General features: G+C 38.2%; 1 protein-coding gene across 2 annotated transcripts in view; it reads left to right on the forward strand.

The window, feature by feature from the left end:
• Positions 1-18571, forward strand: part of MIPOL1 (mirror-image polydactyly 1) — a 247348-nt gene that overhangs the window by 72332 nt on the left and 156445 nt on the right. For both annotated transcript variants that reach the window (XM_044436805.1, XM_044436804.1), the window contains exons 4-7: positions 525-630; positions 15489-15618; positions 17342-17375; positions 17635-17805. In XM_044436805.1, coding sequence (XP_044292740.1) covers positions 525-630; positions 15489-15618; positions 17342-17375; positions 17635-17805 — 441 coding nt within the window. The remainder of the gene's footprint in view (positions 1-524; positions 631-15488; positions 15619-17341; positions 17376-17634; positions 17806-18571) is intronic.

An 18571-nucleotide genomic window follows, 5' to 3' on the forward strand; every position in this document is an offset into this window, starting at 1 on the left:
CCTCCGCACTTGAATGCTCCATCATGCAAATTGTGGAATGAGCATTAGCACACTCCTTGGACACATCCTGTTTGAGGCTGTAGTCTTATGCACTGCCCCACTGAACTCGGAAGTCCTTCATGCTTAGGACTGCCCTAAATGGATCCTATCCTTCTACCTGTGTCCCTGCATGCCAGTGTTCCCCAAACTGGTGCTTGCTGATGTGTTGAACTACAACTCCCACTGTCCCCAGCTGGAAGGGCAGGACAATAGGAATGGTAGTGCAACACATCTTGAAGGTTGGGAAAGTGTGTAGCTGTGTACTAGAAATGATAATTTTGGAATATTAAACTGGAGGACAGAGTGATTGCATTTCTTAAGACAATGAGAACTAATTGAATGGAAGCAGACAACACCTTTCTTGCTTCTTTTCAGCTGCCTTTTACATTGCACCCCTTTTAAAGAACCTAATAACTATTTTATTATAGAGTGAGCATTTGCTTTATGTGCAGATGATAATCTTACGGCCTGCTTGTTCAATTCAGCTTCAGGATCGCCTGTCTGAAAAGGACAAGGAGCTGAGGACAATAAAGCTGGATTTGGAACTGTGTGAGAAAGAGGCAGAAGCCAAGATTGCGGGAAAAGCTGCAGGTATGGCAGAGGGAAGTTTAACAGATGGCCCACACAGTTCATACTGTCCTCTGGGCTTGCTACATGGCGTAGCTTAATGAACATGAGACATATTTACTAAAGGAGGAACAGTTTGCCTTTTTTATGTGCGTCTGTTTAAAGTCGCTTAGAAAATAGGTGGCTTTAACATCCTGGCACCAGTATTAGAGCGAGCTTTACCTGTATTCATGCTGATTTGGGCATTAAATGCATTGTTAACACTATGTCAATCCAATCACAAAAAAGGTTGTTTGTTTTGTTGGAAGGTCCTGAACAAACAAGGGAAATAATGATTACCATGGCCACTACCTTTCAACCAGCAGTTCAAATACTTGCTTATTGTTTTAGTGGCTTCTGGGTGATGCTCTTGTCCCTCCCTCACACACCTTTGTTTGGAGGTTCTCCTGGGTATTCCTCAGCTGCAGAACTAAGAAAACTGATTTTTTACCCACTGTATAAATCTTGTTGGAGGAATATGATGGATCTACAACTCTAAACAGAAAGTGGTTGATGAAATGGCTAGACTAATAAATTGTGTGTGTTCTAAAGTTTCTCATGTGCGTACATAGTCACAGCAGTATCTCGATGTGTTAACCTCCTAATATAAATTACATTGTGCTAGCAAAGATCCTGTAGCTAATTTTGTATTTAGTTATTTAAAACTAACGCAGTTGGTGCTCTGCTAGCGGCCCCCTATGTCAGCACAATAATTTCAGTAGGATACTACCCATTATTAGTACTTCCTTTGAAAGTTTTGCAGACTATTGTGAGCTACACAGATTTGTTATGAAACCACAATATGGATAGCCAGGATGTCTGAAATAGAGATGGGAATGCAGTACATCTTGCCACAGAATGATGGATGGTGAGGAAAAACGTTGTACCATTATTAATAAGGGTAATTCTCATCATCAGAATCCTGTACAATAGAGGTTTAACCACTGTGCAGTAGATCTGTTAGCATACGACTGCATCCATCTCTTTGGCAAAGTGAATGTAATGGAAGCAAGGAAGATAGAATGCATTCTTCTATTGAAAAAATGGATGGCTTTCCACAGTGTCAATAATCCATGTTTGTGTCTGTGTAAGAGATTACCAAGACTTTAAAATAGGCTGGTCATTCTGAAACACACTGGCAGAACCCTAAATATTTGCAACACAAAATATATTTACCATAACCCTATAGATTTTTTTAAAGAACTGATTCTGAATCTCTTGCCTAGACCATAGTTACATCTTTATCTACCAACTAAGCATTTACAGTATGTGAACTCTTTGGATTAAATTCCAAGTTATATGTTTGTTTTGGGGATGTTTGCACAGAGTTTTACTTCTGTGTATATAATAGTGAAATATTTTATTCAGTATAGACTTCCCTTCTCATTGAAGCCCATGGAGGAAAACTGTGCATAAAGAGCACATGTGCTTGCCTCCAGCAAATGCATGTGCAGAAGTGGCATCTGTAAGGATGGCCCCAAGGATAAGATCCTGCATGCTGCTTGTGAGGGATCAAGTGTCCTGTACCTGGGTGTTGTTTATGATGTATCATTTGCTGAAACCGGTAGAAGTTACTCCGATCCATAAAAACTCAAAGGTACCTTTATTTTAGATACCTGTGGTTTACATTCAGTTAGTTTAGCTTTTTCTTTGTAAGTTCATCATATGTGCTGTGATTTTCTATGATAACCTAGAGTGAATTACCGCATAACTAGCTTTCAACTATTTAATAAGCTATTAAACTGCAAAGATAACTTAGATGTTTATAATTATGTCTTGCTATATTTCATCTTTATATTTTGCTTTTCTATCCAGCTAGTTATCTCCAGATAGATGAATGGCTTGCAATCTTATCTTACAATTGCAATAGTGATAAACTCATTACAGAAGAGTATATATTATAACAACAGGTACTGGGAGACTGCATTGTAAAACTTGACTGTGCACTTTGAATTTCAAAGATTATTAAAATACTCAAATTGCCAACTAAAAAAGCCTTGCTAATATGAAATTGACAGGAAGGAGGCAGGGTGCAAAATCCAGAGGAAAGCTAAGCCTTAAATATTAAGAACCAAGTAAAATTCAATTTTGTACCACATTTTATTGTGTATAATGCAACTTTTCTAAATATTAGCTCTCTAAAACAAAGTTACATATCTGTGTGAAGGTGGGGAACATGCATGTAAGACGTTTTATCATATCAGGCATTTTATCATTGTACCAGCTTCACTATTGATGAGGCAGTCTGCACCTGCAATTTAAAACTAGCATGGCTTTTTATCAGTGCAAATATCTCCAATGAAAACTTTCTGCCTTGTGTTCAGTCTCCAGGGCACATGTCTTCTACTCTTGCTAGATTGCTCCTGACATTTGAGAAGAGGTTAAGAGGAGGAAAGAGTGTAATGGAGCAGATAGAGGAATAAAACAGTCCCAGGATGGGAAAATGTGCAGTTATCATACGCAGTACAATGGCATAGGTCTGAGATTCTGATGGAATCCTGGGACAAGGATGTTTTACTTCAGCCTGGGATGTATATTCAAGTCTCAAGCTAGTTAGCCATTCACTAGGCAGCTTTAGATCAATCCCATTGCATTCTATATCTGGGGGAAAGTGGACATGACAGTGACTTTGGATGAGGACGAATTGAGATTGCATACTTTTTCAATAAAAGAAGAGGTTCAAAAATGTTGGATCATTGTATTCTTGCATGGTTTATGTAAAACTTGGACATAATTGGGTCGGCTCTGTCTGTAGTCGCTTTCTTTTGAAATGCTGGGACTTGGTTTAGGAAAAGCGGTCAATTAAGCCAGCTCAGTTTTGTGGCCACTAGAGGCTGCTGTTCCTTCTTTGTGGTTGGGTGTTAGAGATCACCTCTTGGTAAGGTTCCTTAGCTTGCTGGAGTGGAAGGAAAGAGGTATGTGTCAAAGCTGTGAAAGATGGGAAATATAATTGCCATAACTGGGGTGAAGAACAGGAACACACTCTGGCAATGTGAGAATATGAGGAAAACATACAGAGAGCAGTCCTGAAGAGTATCTGAGAAAAAAAACTGTCAGAGATACCACTGGGGAGGCACAAAAGGTTGAAGGAACCACCATCAATATGCCTCCTGCTAAAGACAATGAATGGAGATAGATGAATGATTGATGTGAGCAAACAGAAATTAGAAGTATTTTGTCTGATATATGCATGTTCAGGTTTTCAAAATACCAGGCAGTACATATATATATATATATATATATATATATATAAAATTATATACATATACGTGTGTGTGTGTGTGTGTGTGTGTGTGCACGTGTGTGTGTGTGTAAACAGTATGTTATATAGCTCTGGAAAATAAAGACCTGCCAGAAATCACAAGAAATATGAAAATGTTTGAAAGAAACTAAAATCCAGGCAGGTAATATTTTGTGGAAGAACATCTGAAAAGAATGTGGAGTTATCGCTTTTAACTTTGATCATGATGCCCAGTTGACAAAAGGCGCTGACTGCACAGTCATTTATTAAGTTTCCTAATATTATGACTTACTATGACTTATGACTTATTAGGACTTAAATACACTGTTTAAAAGTATATGTTTGCCTTGTCGGTAATAGCAATCTCACATTCTTGAGCATGCAGAGAGCCCACTAAAAGCTGGTAACCTAATCCCTGAAGATGGCACAAGTGTTTAACCAGTGAATATAGATTTGGACATAGGAGACCTTAGTTCAGATCTTATCTGAGATCTAAATCACAAATGATGGTCTCTGAAATGGGAAGAGGAAACGCTTACTACTAGTATTAGGAAGACCAGAACTATGAAATGTTTTCAAATAAAATGTGCTATTTTAAAACCTTTAATATGCATGCAAAATTGTATTCTCTCCCAGTTGATTGTGCAGTGAAAGAGAGGCTGTTAGGGTAATACTTAGCTCAGAATCAGCAACACTCTCTAAAGAAACTCTGTCAAATATTTCTATTAATAGTAACATCGAGTGATTGATTGATTTACATCCGCCACTTCTTTATCATTCAATTAACAATGCCCTCTGGACAGTTAACAGCAAATGCTAATTGCCATAAAGTTAATCAGAAATATGAATCTGACAGAATGTAAGCCACATGCAGTGCAAGACTGACTAAAGGAAAAATAAAGCCAGCCAACAAAAAACACTAGAATACTAGCATTAACAAGAAACCATTGCATGCAGCACTCTGCATTTTAGAGTTTTCAGAGGGCTTTGCCTGTGTTTGTCTCAGTAATGTCTGCAGCCTCTGTAGGGCAGGTTATTCTCTGGCTATAGACTGGTTTGGGGAGGGGTCTGAGGCTAAGGGATGGCTTCACAGCAGAAGCAAATATGAGCCAGAGGCTTCTACAGTGCAGTAACTCTTAGAAATAATATTTCCCAGCCAGTGGTTGAATAAATTGGAGTTTAACCTCCTTCCCTTCAAGCATAAGCAAGACCTCTTTAACCACGTCCTACTCTGCTTCCAATCGTTAATTAAAACCAATGTTGAATTAGGCAATAGGGTTGTCAGTATTTTCCTTGTAAAGCAGCAGTGCTGTGTATAGTCCTGAACCTCCTTGACAGGCACCCTTTGCTGTATTTTTGCTACACTTGCTTTGGTATCCTTGCTTGATGAGGATTGTTTTCTTTTCCTAACAATTTTATTAATTTGCTTACTTAGGCATTTTAATCTGCCCAATTTGGCAGATAACAAACTGTTAAATTTAAATAATGAAATACCATAGAACAGTTAAAATATACAATGCCATGCAAATATTTTGAAGAATAAGATGCAATATAATGCAAAACAACAAACTGCACAGGAAATAATGAAACAGCCACAATAAGCTAGACTTGCAAGCTTCTAAAATATCTTGCAGAAAGAAAGGATTTTGCCTGGTGCTAAGAGATAACAATATAGTTGTCAAATATAGGAGCCAGTAACTAATCTCAGGATCAAATATGCATTAATATAAACTTCCTTTCTAATGTAAGTGCAGTCCCCCTGATCTGGATTGGGTTCCTAACTAGTCCCCACTATTAGTCTGACCTGGACTTAGGGGTCCACAACTGCAATTTCTATTTCAGCACAATGATCCATAGTGGATCACTATGCCATGCTTACTCTAGAGTAAAGATGGAAGACATAACCAGCAACGAAGTCTGCAATGTCTCCTTTGACTCTGAGATGCCTTGCTTAAAGGAGCACAAACCTTCACTGGCTACTTGCTGCTTCTGTACTTCCAATTGTATCCCCTCTCTTCACATGCAGTTGAGAAAGATTCATGATTGAAGATGCTTATGATGTGTTTTGGTCTGTAGACACCTTCATCTAGATAGCTGCCGTTTCAGAGTTATGCCTTACCTAATCCATCAGTACTGGAGGACCAAGGCTGGAAAAGAGTGTACAACTCCACATTAAGGGTCATTTTTTATATTTTTACTAACACTAGGGCTACCTTGCTATGCTAATTGAGGGAAATCATTTCTGATATAATTTTAATGTGGTCTTGTTTTATTTGCTCCTTTCTGTTTCTGAGTGCAATAGCAAATGTCTCTTTGTATCTTCTCTCCCTTCCTGATTTTCTCCTCCGGCCCCATAGTGCAGGCTCTCTCCATGCCACCATAAGCCAGTATCCCCATCCCTGTTACCCCTCCCTCTATTTCCCACCATTGTGTGTCTCTGCATGCCTCCCCTCTCTCAACTGCCACGTTTTCTTCCTTCTGCTTCTCTTGCAGTTCCTCTCTCCCCCACTTCCAGCATCACTTCTTCTCACTATATTCAGTGCTAATACCACGCAATGCTTTTCCCCTTCAGCAAGGGATTATCTGGGGGACATGCCACATGGCTCACTGGCTGTTTTCAACAGGCTAAAAAATATGGCATCAGGTGCCCCATGAACCTCTCTGATCCAGAGGGGAACAGCTAGTAGGGCCCAGTCTTGCAGAAACTCTCTCTGTTTTAGTCCCAATGTTGATGTGCACTGGAAAACCTTACATATTCCCAGGGAACACCTAATGGGCACAGACTGTGGGTATCTAGAATTCCCAAGTGGTCCAAAACTAGATGGGGGTACAGTCAGCCACAGGGCGGCTCTATGAAGTGACGAATGCCGATTCAGTCCATCTTATCAACCGCCTTAAAACACTGCTTAGTTGGTTTAGTGCATGCCGCTGGGTGGGGTGTTCCAGGTAAACACCGCCCGTCAGTTAGTTAATATTTGTTGTTTTATTAAGGTCCTTGGCTGCTGGCCACGTTGCAATTGAGAAAAGATATATTGTCTCATTTAAGGTCTGATAATTGCTACTGTTTGAAATAGGAATTACTATCAGGCAAATAGCAAACGATAATTTAAACACGTTTTCTTCTTTGTATGAAAAATTTGGCTCATCTTGCTGAGACCAAGGCTCTCCGCACTTAACAGGACCATCAGAAGTAGGTAGGAGGTGCAGCACAATATCCTGCAGAAATCCTGAATCCTCAGAACAGGGAGGCTGAGAGAAACAGAACTGGAGGCCAGTCCCTGTGTAGAGGCTTAGCTTTGTGCCACACAGCACAAAAGAACTTGCCGTTTGGAACTCATGGTTATGATCCCAAACACTCTATCTGAAAACAAGACATTACTTGCATAGTTCAGGTGGGTTTAAAAGGTAGAATCTAAGATACTCAGCTGTTAAATATGCTGCAATGCTTTCAGCGAAATAAAATTCTGAGTTTGTTTTTAAAAGTTGAAACCCCGTGCAATGTGCCAAGGAGTTGTTATTGATCTGTAGCCTGTTGTTTAAGAACCGCATCTATCCTAAAGTATTTGTACATTTGTTTATGTAGGTACTATATGGTATTGTAGAGGACAGTGCCTCAAATAATTATCTGTCAAGATTTGTGGCTTTCCTCTCTCCACACTTTTTGATTTGCTTCCTTAAATGTTCCTACAAAATTCCTTCAGCAGCTTGCTGCTTTTCCTTTTAATCTTTCAAATGACAGTTTAAAACTAGTTGATAATGAGGCACTAAGTTATGTTAAATATTGCTGAACAAAGTTGGAAAACTTGTCATTGTTGTGGTAAATAAGCAACAGTTTGAAGTGTTTTTAGATGACAAAGCAATCCAGTCACTGGAAAAAAAGTAATGAAGATTTATTAGCATGGGTTATTCCTCTTAGCTTTTTACTTTTTCTCAGCTCTGAAAGAAAATATCTACCATTTCTTTTAAGCTCACTTTGGTGACTTCTTTTTAGATGCTATTTATTTTTCTTTCTTGCATGTCATCCATTAAAGATTAGCTGTGGAAGGTTGGAGCATGGAGAGATTATGAATGACAGAACAACTCCTGTGGAATAATAATCAGTTTTTGATATTTAATGCTGTTTGACTTTTGCAGACACATTTCTTATTAACCTTTGATACAAAGAGAAATCCAGGTTCCTGATATCTCATGGAGAAAGATGAATATGAGATCCTCTTCCAATTAAACTGAAATAAGGCCAATATTGGGCTTTAGCCAAAAGATCTCCACAGTTCCCAACCCTTGTGTTTATAAATCTAAATATGTGTGACATTCTATTTTTAAAAGTGTGTAGCACACATAGTTTTACTAATAATTCCATCCTAAAAATTATTCTTTCTATATACAGTATGTACTTAGCCTTAGTTTTGTTTTAAGATTGTTACATTATGCAAATACATTTTCTCAACCTTTCATCAGACAGTGTCTAGATAAATGCAGAGACTTTTAATACACTGTAGGTGCTGTTTAGTTCCACTAAAATCAATTGGGTTTTGCCATGAACTTCAGTAAGAGGTGAATTCTCCTAAAGTTACTAAATTTACAGAAAATGACATTTGTAATTAAGATTTGCTTTCAAATAAAGATTTCTCAAAAACCCCAGTAGTGGGGGATGAAGAGGCCTGTTTGTTTTGCTTTCACTATATAAGCTTATTCTGAAAATAAGGGTACCTTGATATAGTAGCAAGCATGTTTCACAAATGCTGAATAGCAAATTTTGTTCATGTGGAATATTTCAATGACTGGGGCTACAGTCTTGTACCCGTTCATGTAGGAACTCAGGGGGCTTACATTTCAATAAGCATGCATAGGATTGCATTCTCTGCCACTAATATAGGAGTGTGGCTTTCCTATATATATGAATAATACAATCAAACCTATGATAATTGCATATATTCTTGCTTGTAATGAGCCATCCAGTCAACTCAGAAATGAATCCTTCAATACACTTAGAATCCAGATGAGAGCCACCCATCCGCACAAAATACAAAACTCAGATAGGTAAATGTAGTTGAGAGCAATGTGTATGTCCTCATTTGCATGCATTCTCTTTCATTTTCCCCCTGTATATCAAAGTAAACAGGAACACACCACCGCATTGCCCAGTCTTTTCATGTCTTCCATTACTAAACAGTTCAGGGTCTTTGGTAGAATCAGTGCATTTACAGCACCAGAAATTTAGGAGCTGTTGGCTACCTCAGACTAAATACATACAACAAACAGCAAGGTAACAAAGGTGTTGGCATATCCTATCAGTGTTTGCACACATTGCATTATCTGCAGAGTCACATTTATATGTAAATGGATTTTAGTCTGTAATGCATAGTACTGACCTGTTAAAACTGTTCGGTTTTATTCATGCATCTCAATAACACTCTTACATTGCAGTTATTCTAATGACGTCGTAGCAACGTCATTCAATAAAAAGAGTCTAGTGTCTTGGGACTCCAGGCATTCATTTTAACTGGACTACACTCTGGACCTTAGACTATTTCCCAGGATTATCAACATTTTGCAACATGTTGCGACTTCAGGCCAATAAGTAGCATGTTGTAATGACTGTCATGGAGAGCACATACACATGGTCTCTCCAGCTCTCTGGGGTGGGGCAGCTGCTAAGCACTGAAAAAAGCAAAGAAATTTATTCTCCCTAGAATCCCTCCCTCTCTCCCTCCCTCACACACACACTGTTTATTTTTCTTCTGTTTTTTAGTTTCTTCACAGGAAAATTATTAGCAAGAAATCACCATAAAATCTACTTGTAAGAGGAAAAAACAACCCAACCCATTCCAGGAATCTCAGACTCAGTGTTACAAAACACACTTATCTTTCATCCCAGCCCTGATTATTTAAAATCAAGAACAAAAATGAAAAATGACATTAGTTATCCATTTTCTATTCCTGTTACATATTAACTGTACAGGTCTGTTGTGAAAATATTTTTTTCAGATTAGGAAAATTTAATCTTTGCTAGAGATATCCTAAGTGTGGAACAGACCCTTTCGTCCCTCATATTGACCCCTTTGGGGGAAAGACTTCTGCACATTGCCTTTCTGAGTCCTCCGATCATCCCTTCTCCAGCTCTAAGAAAAATCCTAGGTCACACAGAGTTCAACAGCCCCTAATCCTGAATACTAAATCCAAAATCACAAAACTCCTCACAACAGTCTCTTCATTACTGCAGGAAAATTCTTTTTTCCTTCCCCTGAGAAACGATTGCAACCAGAACTAGTAAAAGAACTCAGGAAAAATACTTATTGGAAGGATGAAGAATATAAAAAGGAAGGGTCATTTTCGAAGATATTGACAGTTTAATTCATTTTAGTTTTAGTTTTCCTTGATGGAGGAAATTGTAAGGGGGAGTGAATGCTAGAAAAATGCAACCTAATATTTCAAGATATTAGTAACAGTATTTTAACAAAATATTACAATATTAATAGTGCAGAATAAGACACAGTACAAGCGCTTGATGGATAACAAGCTTGTTTTACTTAAAAGTCTTTTTGGTTATTTGAGTTTATGTTTATTTTTTTCTTCAATACAGACAATTCAACTATCATGGTACATGTTTGAAAAAACCACTGATCCTAACTATTCCTTCTTTCTTGCATTTACTATTCAGTTTCTATATTTACACAGATGACCCCTAAGAAATCAGCAAATAGACGTAAATGCCCTCTCTCTGCAACTCACCCATCTCCCCTCTAAGGTTCTGTTGTTTGGAGAATCATGAACCAATGTTTATACTAGAATGATTTCTAACACCCTCTCTTGCTACTACTGTATTTTAAAGGTAGTTTAAAAGTGTGGCCAAAAGGTTTGCCAACAGACTCGGGTTTAACTAAGAAAATATGTACACTGCTTTGACTCAGTAAACTCATGTTCCGAATGGTTCAGCTTCTTCATATTTGCTTTTTCCCATATTAGAAAACAATTAGCTTACTAAACAAATTTGAGTATTTGGGGGGAAAGATCTACTTTGATTCTCCCTCATTTGACTAAGAATTACAAGATATTTGATAAGCTTGTTTGAAAATGGACATAACCAAATATTATCGTAAACACCCAATGATTTGTTTTACCTGCAATATAAGTATTTTACTTAGTTGGCTTACATAGTAGCTAATAATATTTGTTAATGTAATTTAACTGCTGTGAACCTTTACTGAACAAATATTGAAATTTATACAAGTCAAAGAATGAGGATCTCTAATGACTTTTGTAAAGACTTCCGTTTAATAGTTAAAGAGAAAAGTTTATATGACATAGCTGGTGTAATTAACACCAGATTTTACATTTAATAAAAAGAAAGAAGCATATGTATTTGCTTTATTCATTCCAGCATAATTTGCTTTACAGTTATGGGTATTTAATGAGCAAATTCCAGCTAAAATGCTATGTTGATTTTCTAAGTGAACTTTGAAATAGCTATGTACCTTACAAAAACGGTCTGTTTACAATTATTATCTATCTTACAACTACAAGTGTGTTAGACTTGATGCATCCAGTACAATTATCTCTCTCTCTCTCTCTCTCTCTCTCTCTCTCTCTCTCTCTCTCTCTCATTCTCTCTCTCTCTTTCTTTTTTCTTCTTTGAAGAAAAGGAAGATTTTTATTATTTTGGTTTGGTTTAGTTTAGTTTAGGTACTGGGTTTGGCCCTGTTACTCACTTAAATGCAGTTAGGTTAGCCTTGCACCAAATAATGTAAATACAACTGTAAATAATAAAAATATGTGTGGTTTTTTATATGTGCTGTATATTGATTCATTTGTTTGATTCATAGGAGTTGTGGTCATGCTTAACTCTCATTGAACTCAATGGGCTTACATATGCTTAACTTGACTGATTCCTTATCCTTTTGCCTCACACTTGCATATCATGGCACCTTGACACTGAATATGAGTATTTAATTCAGTAAGCTTCAAATTTCAATTAAAATGTCATTTAAAAATACTTAAGCACACTAGGCCTGGTTGAAGCACTCTTGCCAAGATAAACCTAGGTGTTCCAGGAAATAGCAAATGTGACTTTGGAGCAAAAGTCCTGGATGTCCTTGCCAGTAGTTCCACTAAAATCAAATAAACTATTCCGAAATCTTTGTGTCCAGGATAGCTGTATCTCCCTCCCCCTCTTGTTCAGAGTAGTTTGTTAGTCCAGCTAAAGCTGTGTTGCTCTTCACTTCACTGACGGAAGATGATGCCCATTATTTTGAGAACTGATTCACAAGTGTAAAATGTGCTTTTTCTTTGCAGAAGCAGTTTCTTTGAGTCTGTTGAGTTTGGGGGTCACCATTCCTGTCTTCAGTAATTCTGCTGTTCCATTTGGAACTCAGAACTATGAACAGACTTCTCAAATTTTATTTATTGATTTATTAGCACTTCTAATACAACATCTTCCACAAATGTCATAAAGGTGGTATATTACAGTTTAGAACCATAATATATAAACACATTGGTAGTGTGTGAAATTTGCAGTTTACTTTGAGAGTCAGAATTAACCTTGTCTCAGAATGATCCCTGGTTCAGAACTATCAGTGTCTGTGCGATTACTGTGCACTGGGAGGAATACAAGGCTCATTCAAACAGTACAAGACCAGACTCTGAACTCATGTGCTCCCTTTCTTAAGAACCTTTCCTGACTTAATTTCATGGGAAACCATAAGGTTTCGTTCTGAGGGCTTCTTTCATTCTGAGCACCAAATTACATTGTGGAGAAGTTTTCGGGGGCCATATTCCAGTGGCCACAGGATCTAGAAACAGAAGGGGCAGGCTAAAATGCTGGCCTACGTTGGTGTGAAGCTCTTACTGCAAGGAACTAATGCATAGGAGAGACATGCCAACCTTTTAGAATGAGGGAAGGACCACACAAAAGCTGAGAAACTAGAAAAATATTAGAAGTCAGGGGCTGGCATCAGAGGAAGGGGGCATAGATGTCTGGAAAATACTGCAGAGCTGGGTTTGGTCCCCAGCAGGACCAGCTTGGCTCTTGGGTCTGCAGGGCTGCATCCTTGCCACACTCTATGTCTAAAAGGAGTAGGCTGTGGTTTGTGCAAATTACACCATGCTTTGCTCAGACGTAATAGCAGAGTATGGACTGGATCCTTAGGTGCCCTTAAACAAAAGGAAGGGCTTCTTCCATTTGTAGAAGAGACTTCAATTGAATGGATACTTTTGCAATCACAGAGGGAAGGGAACTTTGCCAATTTTCTCTTCCTTTTGCTGCACCCCTGTGCGACCTTCCACACTTCTAATCCCCCTGAGCTGATCTTCAGTGAGTACAGGTAGCTGCAGATGGAAAGGGAGCCAGGAACTGCGATGACCCATTCCATGAGTAAAACTTGGCTCCTGGAGGTATGGATCAATCCAATGGGTTGCCACAAAATAGGAAGCCTTTAAAGGACAGGTGGGTTTGAGGAGAGGAAGAGAAGAGACTACAGTGGTTGCAAGGAAACAAACATTTTTCTAGCCCAACAACAAACTGACAACAATGACGGAGAGGGAGAGGGCTAGGGCTAGTGCTAGTGTCATTCTACTGTACATTCCCCAGTCATAGCACACTGTTGATCCCTGTCAGCACTTCCAGTCCAGAGATATATCAAGTAACTAGTGGTGACAAAAAATGCTGGAAAGCACTGCTAACTACTCAAAAAGCATTTCTCTATTATGTTATCTTTCATATGCTACTTAGAACTGTCATTTTATGATTTTCCCCTAATATTCAATCAAAATAGGTAACTTAACGTAATTCATTTTCCTTACCTTCAGTGAATTGAGGCAACATTCTGTCCATCTTTTTTTCTGATAAACTTTTTAATATACTCACCACTTGGCCCAACATATCTAGTTTATTTTAGCTTGTCATCTTATGCTTTGACTTCTAGACCCTTCATTGCAGTAACTCTTTTCCCATATCCTTGTCAAGGTCCTTGAACTGTAGCACCCCAAAGATCTTTGTTTTTTGTGTTTGTTTTTAAAGCCTTCTCCACAGGTGGTCTTACCAGTGATGAGTGAAGTGGCAACATGACTTTTTAGTTTCAGGAACAATGGTTGTGTTGAAGTAACATTTTGTGCTGCGCTTTCATCAAATAGTTCAAAGTGGCAGTTTTTTTCCTTTATCTTCACAACATTTGTGTGACCTGCATGAGTCAGAAATTTCTTTTTTCCATGTGCAGTGCTCTACATAATCTTCCAGATGTGCTCAGATATCAGCGGCATTTCATGTAACTGCATCACGTTGTTATCATTTCAGTCCTTAAATCTGTCTCTGCTGCTGCTTAGTCAATTATCAGCACTAGATCATATGGGCAGGAAAACTTGTATGTGCAAACTTTACTTGGAGATCAGAAAATCCACTTGGATAATTTGTGCAATTTTTGTCTACAATGAAAATTACATGATAGAGAAATCCTTTGATTTATACCTGCCATTTAGAGAAATCCTTTGATCCATGAACTGGTCACTGTTTGATTTTTATTTTACTCTTCTGGCCTTTGTGCAGTATAGCATATTTGTTGACAGAGGCCACTGTGTGCTGGGGTGTGTGAATTCCACACTGCGTAGCAGTTCTGGATTGCTTCCACACTCCTTTCTAGCAAAAGAAGGAGCATGATGTGTTATCACCACTACTGATGTATGAGAAATTCAGTTCTGTTCTTTTTTTCCAGGATACTAATCTACTGTTCATGCCCATTCATTTCTGAACTTGCAGCGTGATTCACCAGAGAGACTAAAAATACATGCATTTCAGAAATGTGCACTAATGATACATTGGGGAAATGGGCATGCAAATACAGATGGATTTTTCTGTGGAAAGGGAAAACAAAAGTTCTCAGGTGGGATAAACTTTAAGGTGGAATTCCAAGAACCTGTCACTGATTTGCATGACACTTCCTTTTCATGCCCTCACAAGCAGCCAATGAAAAGGAACAGATGTGGACAAACCGAATAAAATAATGTTATATCATGCATCTTCTTTCACTAGATGTTTCCACAATATGAAGGAAGGGTGGGCAGTGTATGTCTTTGGGTAGAAGTTGATAGAGGACACAAGCAGAAGGATGCTGTGACATTCATGTCCTGGAGTAGCTTTCCTGTAAGCATCTATTTGGCTACAAGGGAACCACAAGTTGGACTAGATAGGCCTTTGGGCTGATCCAGTTTAGTTCTTATATGGTTAGGTAGCATCTTAATGTTCAGTTCCATACCTGGCCAGGTGCAGAAACTGCTTAAAGAATGCCTGCCCATGCTTACTCTTGGGTGCTTTAGTCCTTTAGGTATGATGTAAGGATTTTCTGGATTGTGTCATTAATAACATTCAGAATTCATTTAATTTGTAAAATATGCATGTGGTCCAGAGTAACATGGATATTCCACTGGAAATGGCAATAATGGAAGATACCAGATGTAATGGAATGGAAAGCCATGAATTTGGAGAACTAAAATTTCCTCTAAAGTAGAGAATAATCCCTCACAGTTTCTTTATGATAAACAATTCAGACATAAAAGATCCCGCAGTGTCTCTCTTTAGCATACTCACCCGTTAAAAATACTTTCTGTATCACAGCTCTAGTAGAAGAAATTCATTCTGCACAACGGGAACGTGATGAGGCCATCATGACCAGGCTGAAACTGGCCAATGAAGAGAGGGATGATGCATGTAAACAGATACAACTGCTGGAACAATCTTTTGAAACGTATGTACTTCTCTCCTGCGATATTTACTGCTGTTTGCTGAAGTATCCTGTATCTTGAGTAAGAGTTTGCTGTATCTGGCACCCTTTTTTTCACATACAACAAATAGGCATTTCTCATCTAGTGATCACTTCAGCCTGTAGCCACTGCAGGTATTTTCTGCGTTGGAGCCAAAGGTCACAGACTTACTACAGCGACAACATCGCATCCTGTTAAACACAATTAAGCTCACTTAGCCATCACCAGTACTACGTAGATTGCAGTCTCTTTTGGGAAGAAGGATAGAAATACTTGTTGGTTTCTTAGCAACTAAAGGATGTGTTTCCTAGCCCCAAATGAATGGAGTAGGTGGTCAGGGGCATTCATGGTGCAGGAAGGGGGAACAGAACTGCGTGGGGAGTGCTCCATTGACTCTCCTAATATTTAGGTGCCCCTGTCAGCATTTTTGTAGTAATTGTCATTCATAATTATCAACACTGGACTCATTGATAACATTTTCATGCCAAGATTAGCATTTGGATTATATCATACGCTACTGTATTAACAAAGGAATCTTTGAATCTTGTATTGTTTGCTTGTATAGGTGTGGTAAGACTTAATTGCAGGATCTTTCTTGCTAAAAATGGAGCAAAATGCAAAGTGTTGCACAGGGAACTGGTGCATATGTGCTGGGGCTTCTGAAGCCCCTGTCCTGCCACACCTTCTTATGCGACTAAAAAACCTGCTCCAGGAAATTAGACATTTCTTCTGAGATTCTTCAAATTCAGCAAATGTGAGTGCAGTTATATGGAGAACTGGAGAAGTTATACATACCTCCTTGGACTCATAGACCAAGCTTGTATAGGCTCTGGCTAATCCATGATTAGCATGCGATCATAACTTGCTTGGCCGCTATCATTTGCAAGTAGCGTGCAACCTTTCAAAAAGATTAATGCACTCTTAAAAACTTCTCATCACAGCTTTTATGTAATTAGCCTACTCAGACAATCTAGTAGTTAGTGTAGATGTATTAATATACAATTTTCAGAATTGTTTTGGTAGAGGTTAAATCTATTAACAATGTAGGCCACCAGTGGCTTTACTTTGTACATGCATTTCACTTGGCTTGAAAGAGTTTTCAAATAAAGTTTAATCTAATTTTCTGACCTTTTGCTTTCCACTGACTTAAGACTGCAATCCTACACAATCTTCCTTGGGAGTAAATTCCATTAAAGGCAAAGAGAATGATCTAGTAGAGTTACCTGCTCGATTAACATTGCACTAGCAAAAAGCAATGCTTGTGCAATCCCAATAACACTTCCTAGTGCAATAGATTTTAGATCTTTCCCCCAGTGTATTTTGTTTTTAGGGATGTGATAAACAACATTAAAATATATAATTTTTGGTGAAAGTTGTAGATCCAGAAATATATAAATAAGAAGAGCATCTGTGCTTGTGCCGCTGGGGAACTTTCTTCATCTGAGCACATATGAACAATTGATCCTTGTAGTCATATATAGCAGTAAACATTAATAACTTAACATTCCGAATTCAGTACTGAAGATATGGAGCATTATTGAAAGATGGAATCGAGCAGGTGGCACTTTAATATGTTCAGTGTCATGGTTGACTCTAAAGACTAGTAGAATGAAATTACTTGAGGGTTCTAAAGATTTAAAAAGCGAACTCATTTTGCTGCACTAAGGAAATGCTACTGATCAGGCTTTCTGTGTCCCTTTTTTCTAGGCTAGAAAATATTAACCCTGAAGAAAATGACATGGTAAGCCATTCTCTGAGGAGATTTCTTGATGTCAGTCTTATATCTTAGAGGCTTAAGTTCAATTGAGTGGGTTTCAGGAACTAAGATGTGGGAAAAAGAAGAATTGACACACTAATAATGTACATCTTTGCTGCAGTATGAAAATTCAATAACTTTGCTCAGTCAATTTACAATTCACATGTGCCTATTAATTAAAACCCTATATTAAATAAAATATATTAAAACTTCTTGTCTGACTAACATATAATGCTGTTGGTAGACATTACAGGAATTACTGAACAGAATAAACAATGCAGACACTGGGAGCGCTATATGGAGAAGTGGAGCTGTAATTGTCGATCGAATATACAGGACCCAGGAACGAAGAAAGAAAATAACAGCAGAAGAAATGAGTGCAGTGATAGAGGAACGCGATGCTGCATTGGCTCAAGTAAGTCCACGTTATTTTATAAAGGGTTCGTTTGCAGATTGCAAGCCATTTACCACTTCACTTCTCGGAAAATGAATTGCTTTCCTGCTTAACATATTAGCTTTAAGAAAAACTTTGTTATGTGCAAAGCCAGGCTTCAAAAATATAGCAGTGATGAGAAGGATAATATATAGCAGGGATTTACATATTTTCAAGCCATTGAAAAAAAGAAATATAATGTATGAGATTACTAGGGAGCAGAGGCGGCAGTGGAAACAATCTTTAGATGATCTCAAATTGGGAGAAATGGAAACTACAGGCACTGGAGACAATAATGAAAATCCAAAATGACCTTGATAAAATGTAGATGGGGAAAATGAAACTTAACATAAACAAGTGTAAAGTAATTCATGCTGAACTTGAGAGTACTAGGAAACCAATATTGTGAGAAAAGAAAGAAGCTCAGTTCAGGTACTATACTGAAAGGCTGCAGGTTTGTAAGAGATCACAGTCTAAATATGCATCAATAAGGCAAAGACATTTGCTCCTCCGCTAAAGGTGACTTTATTGAAGAAGTGGCCTACAGTTTGTGGTCTCCCCCCCCCACACACACACACATGTGTGGGATGAAACGTGAACAGATAAAGTAGAGAGAGACTTGTAGCTCATTAGGGATCATACAATTCAGATTCCACATTGATTTAATGAGGAATAGCTGTACATAGGATTATCCAACTATGCTATGAGGAGGAGACATAGGGTTGCATCTCATGCTGTCTTTCCACCA

Source organism: Varanus komodoensis, unplaced genomic scaffold (genome assembly GCF_004798865.1).
Source record: "Varanus komodoensis strain SLA01 unplaced genomic scaffold, ASM479886v1 scaffold3, whole genome shotgun sequence".
Taxonomy (NCBI): domain Eukaryota; kingdom Metazoa; phylum Chordata; class Lepidosauria; order Squamata; family Varanidae; genus Varanus; species Varanus komodoensis.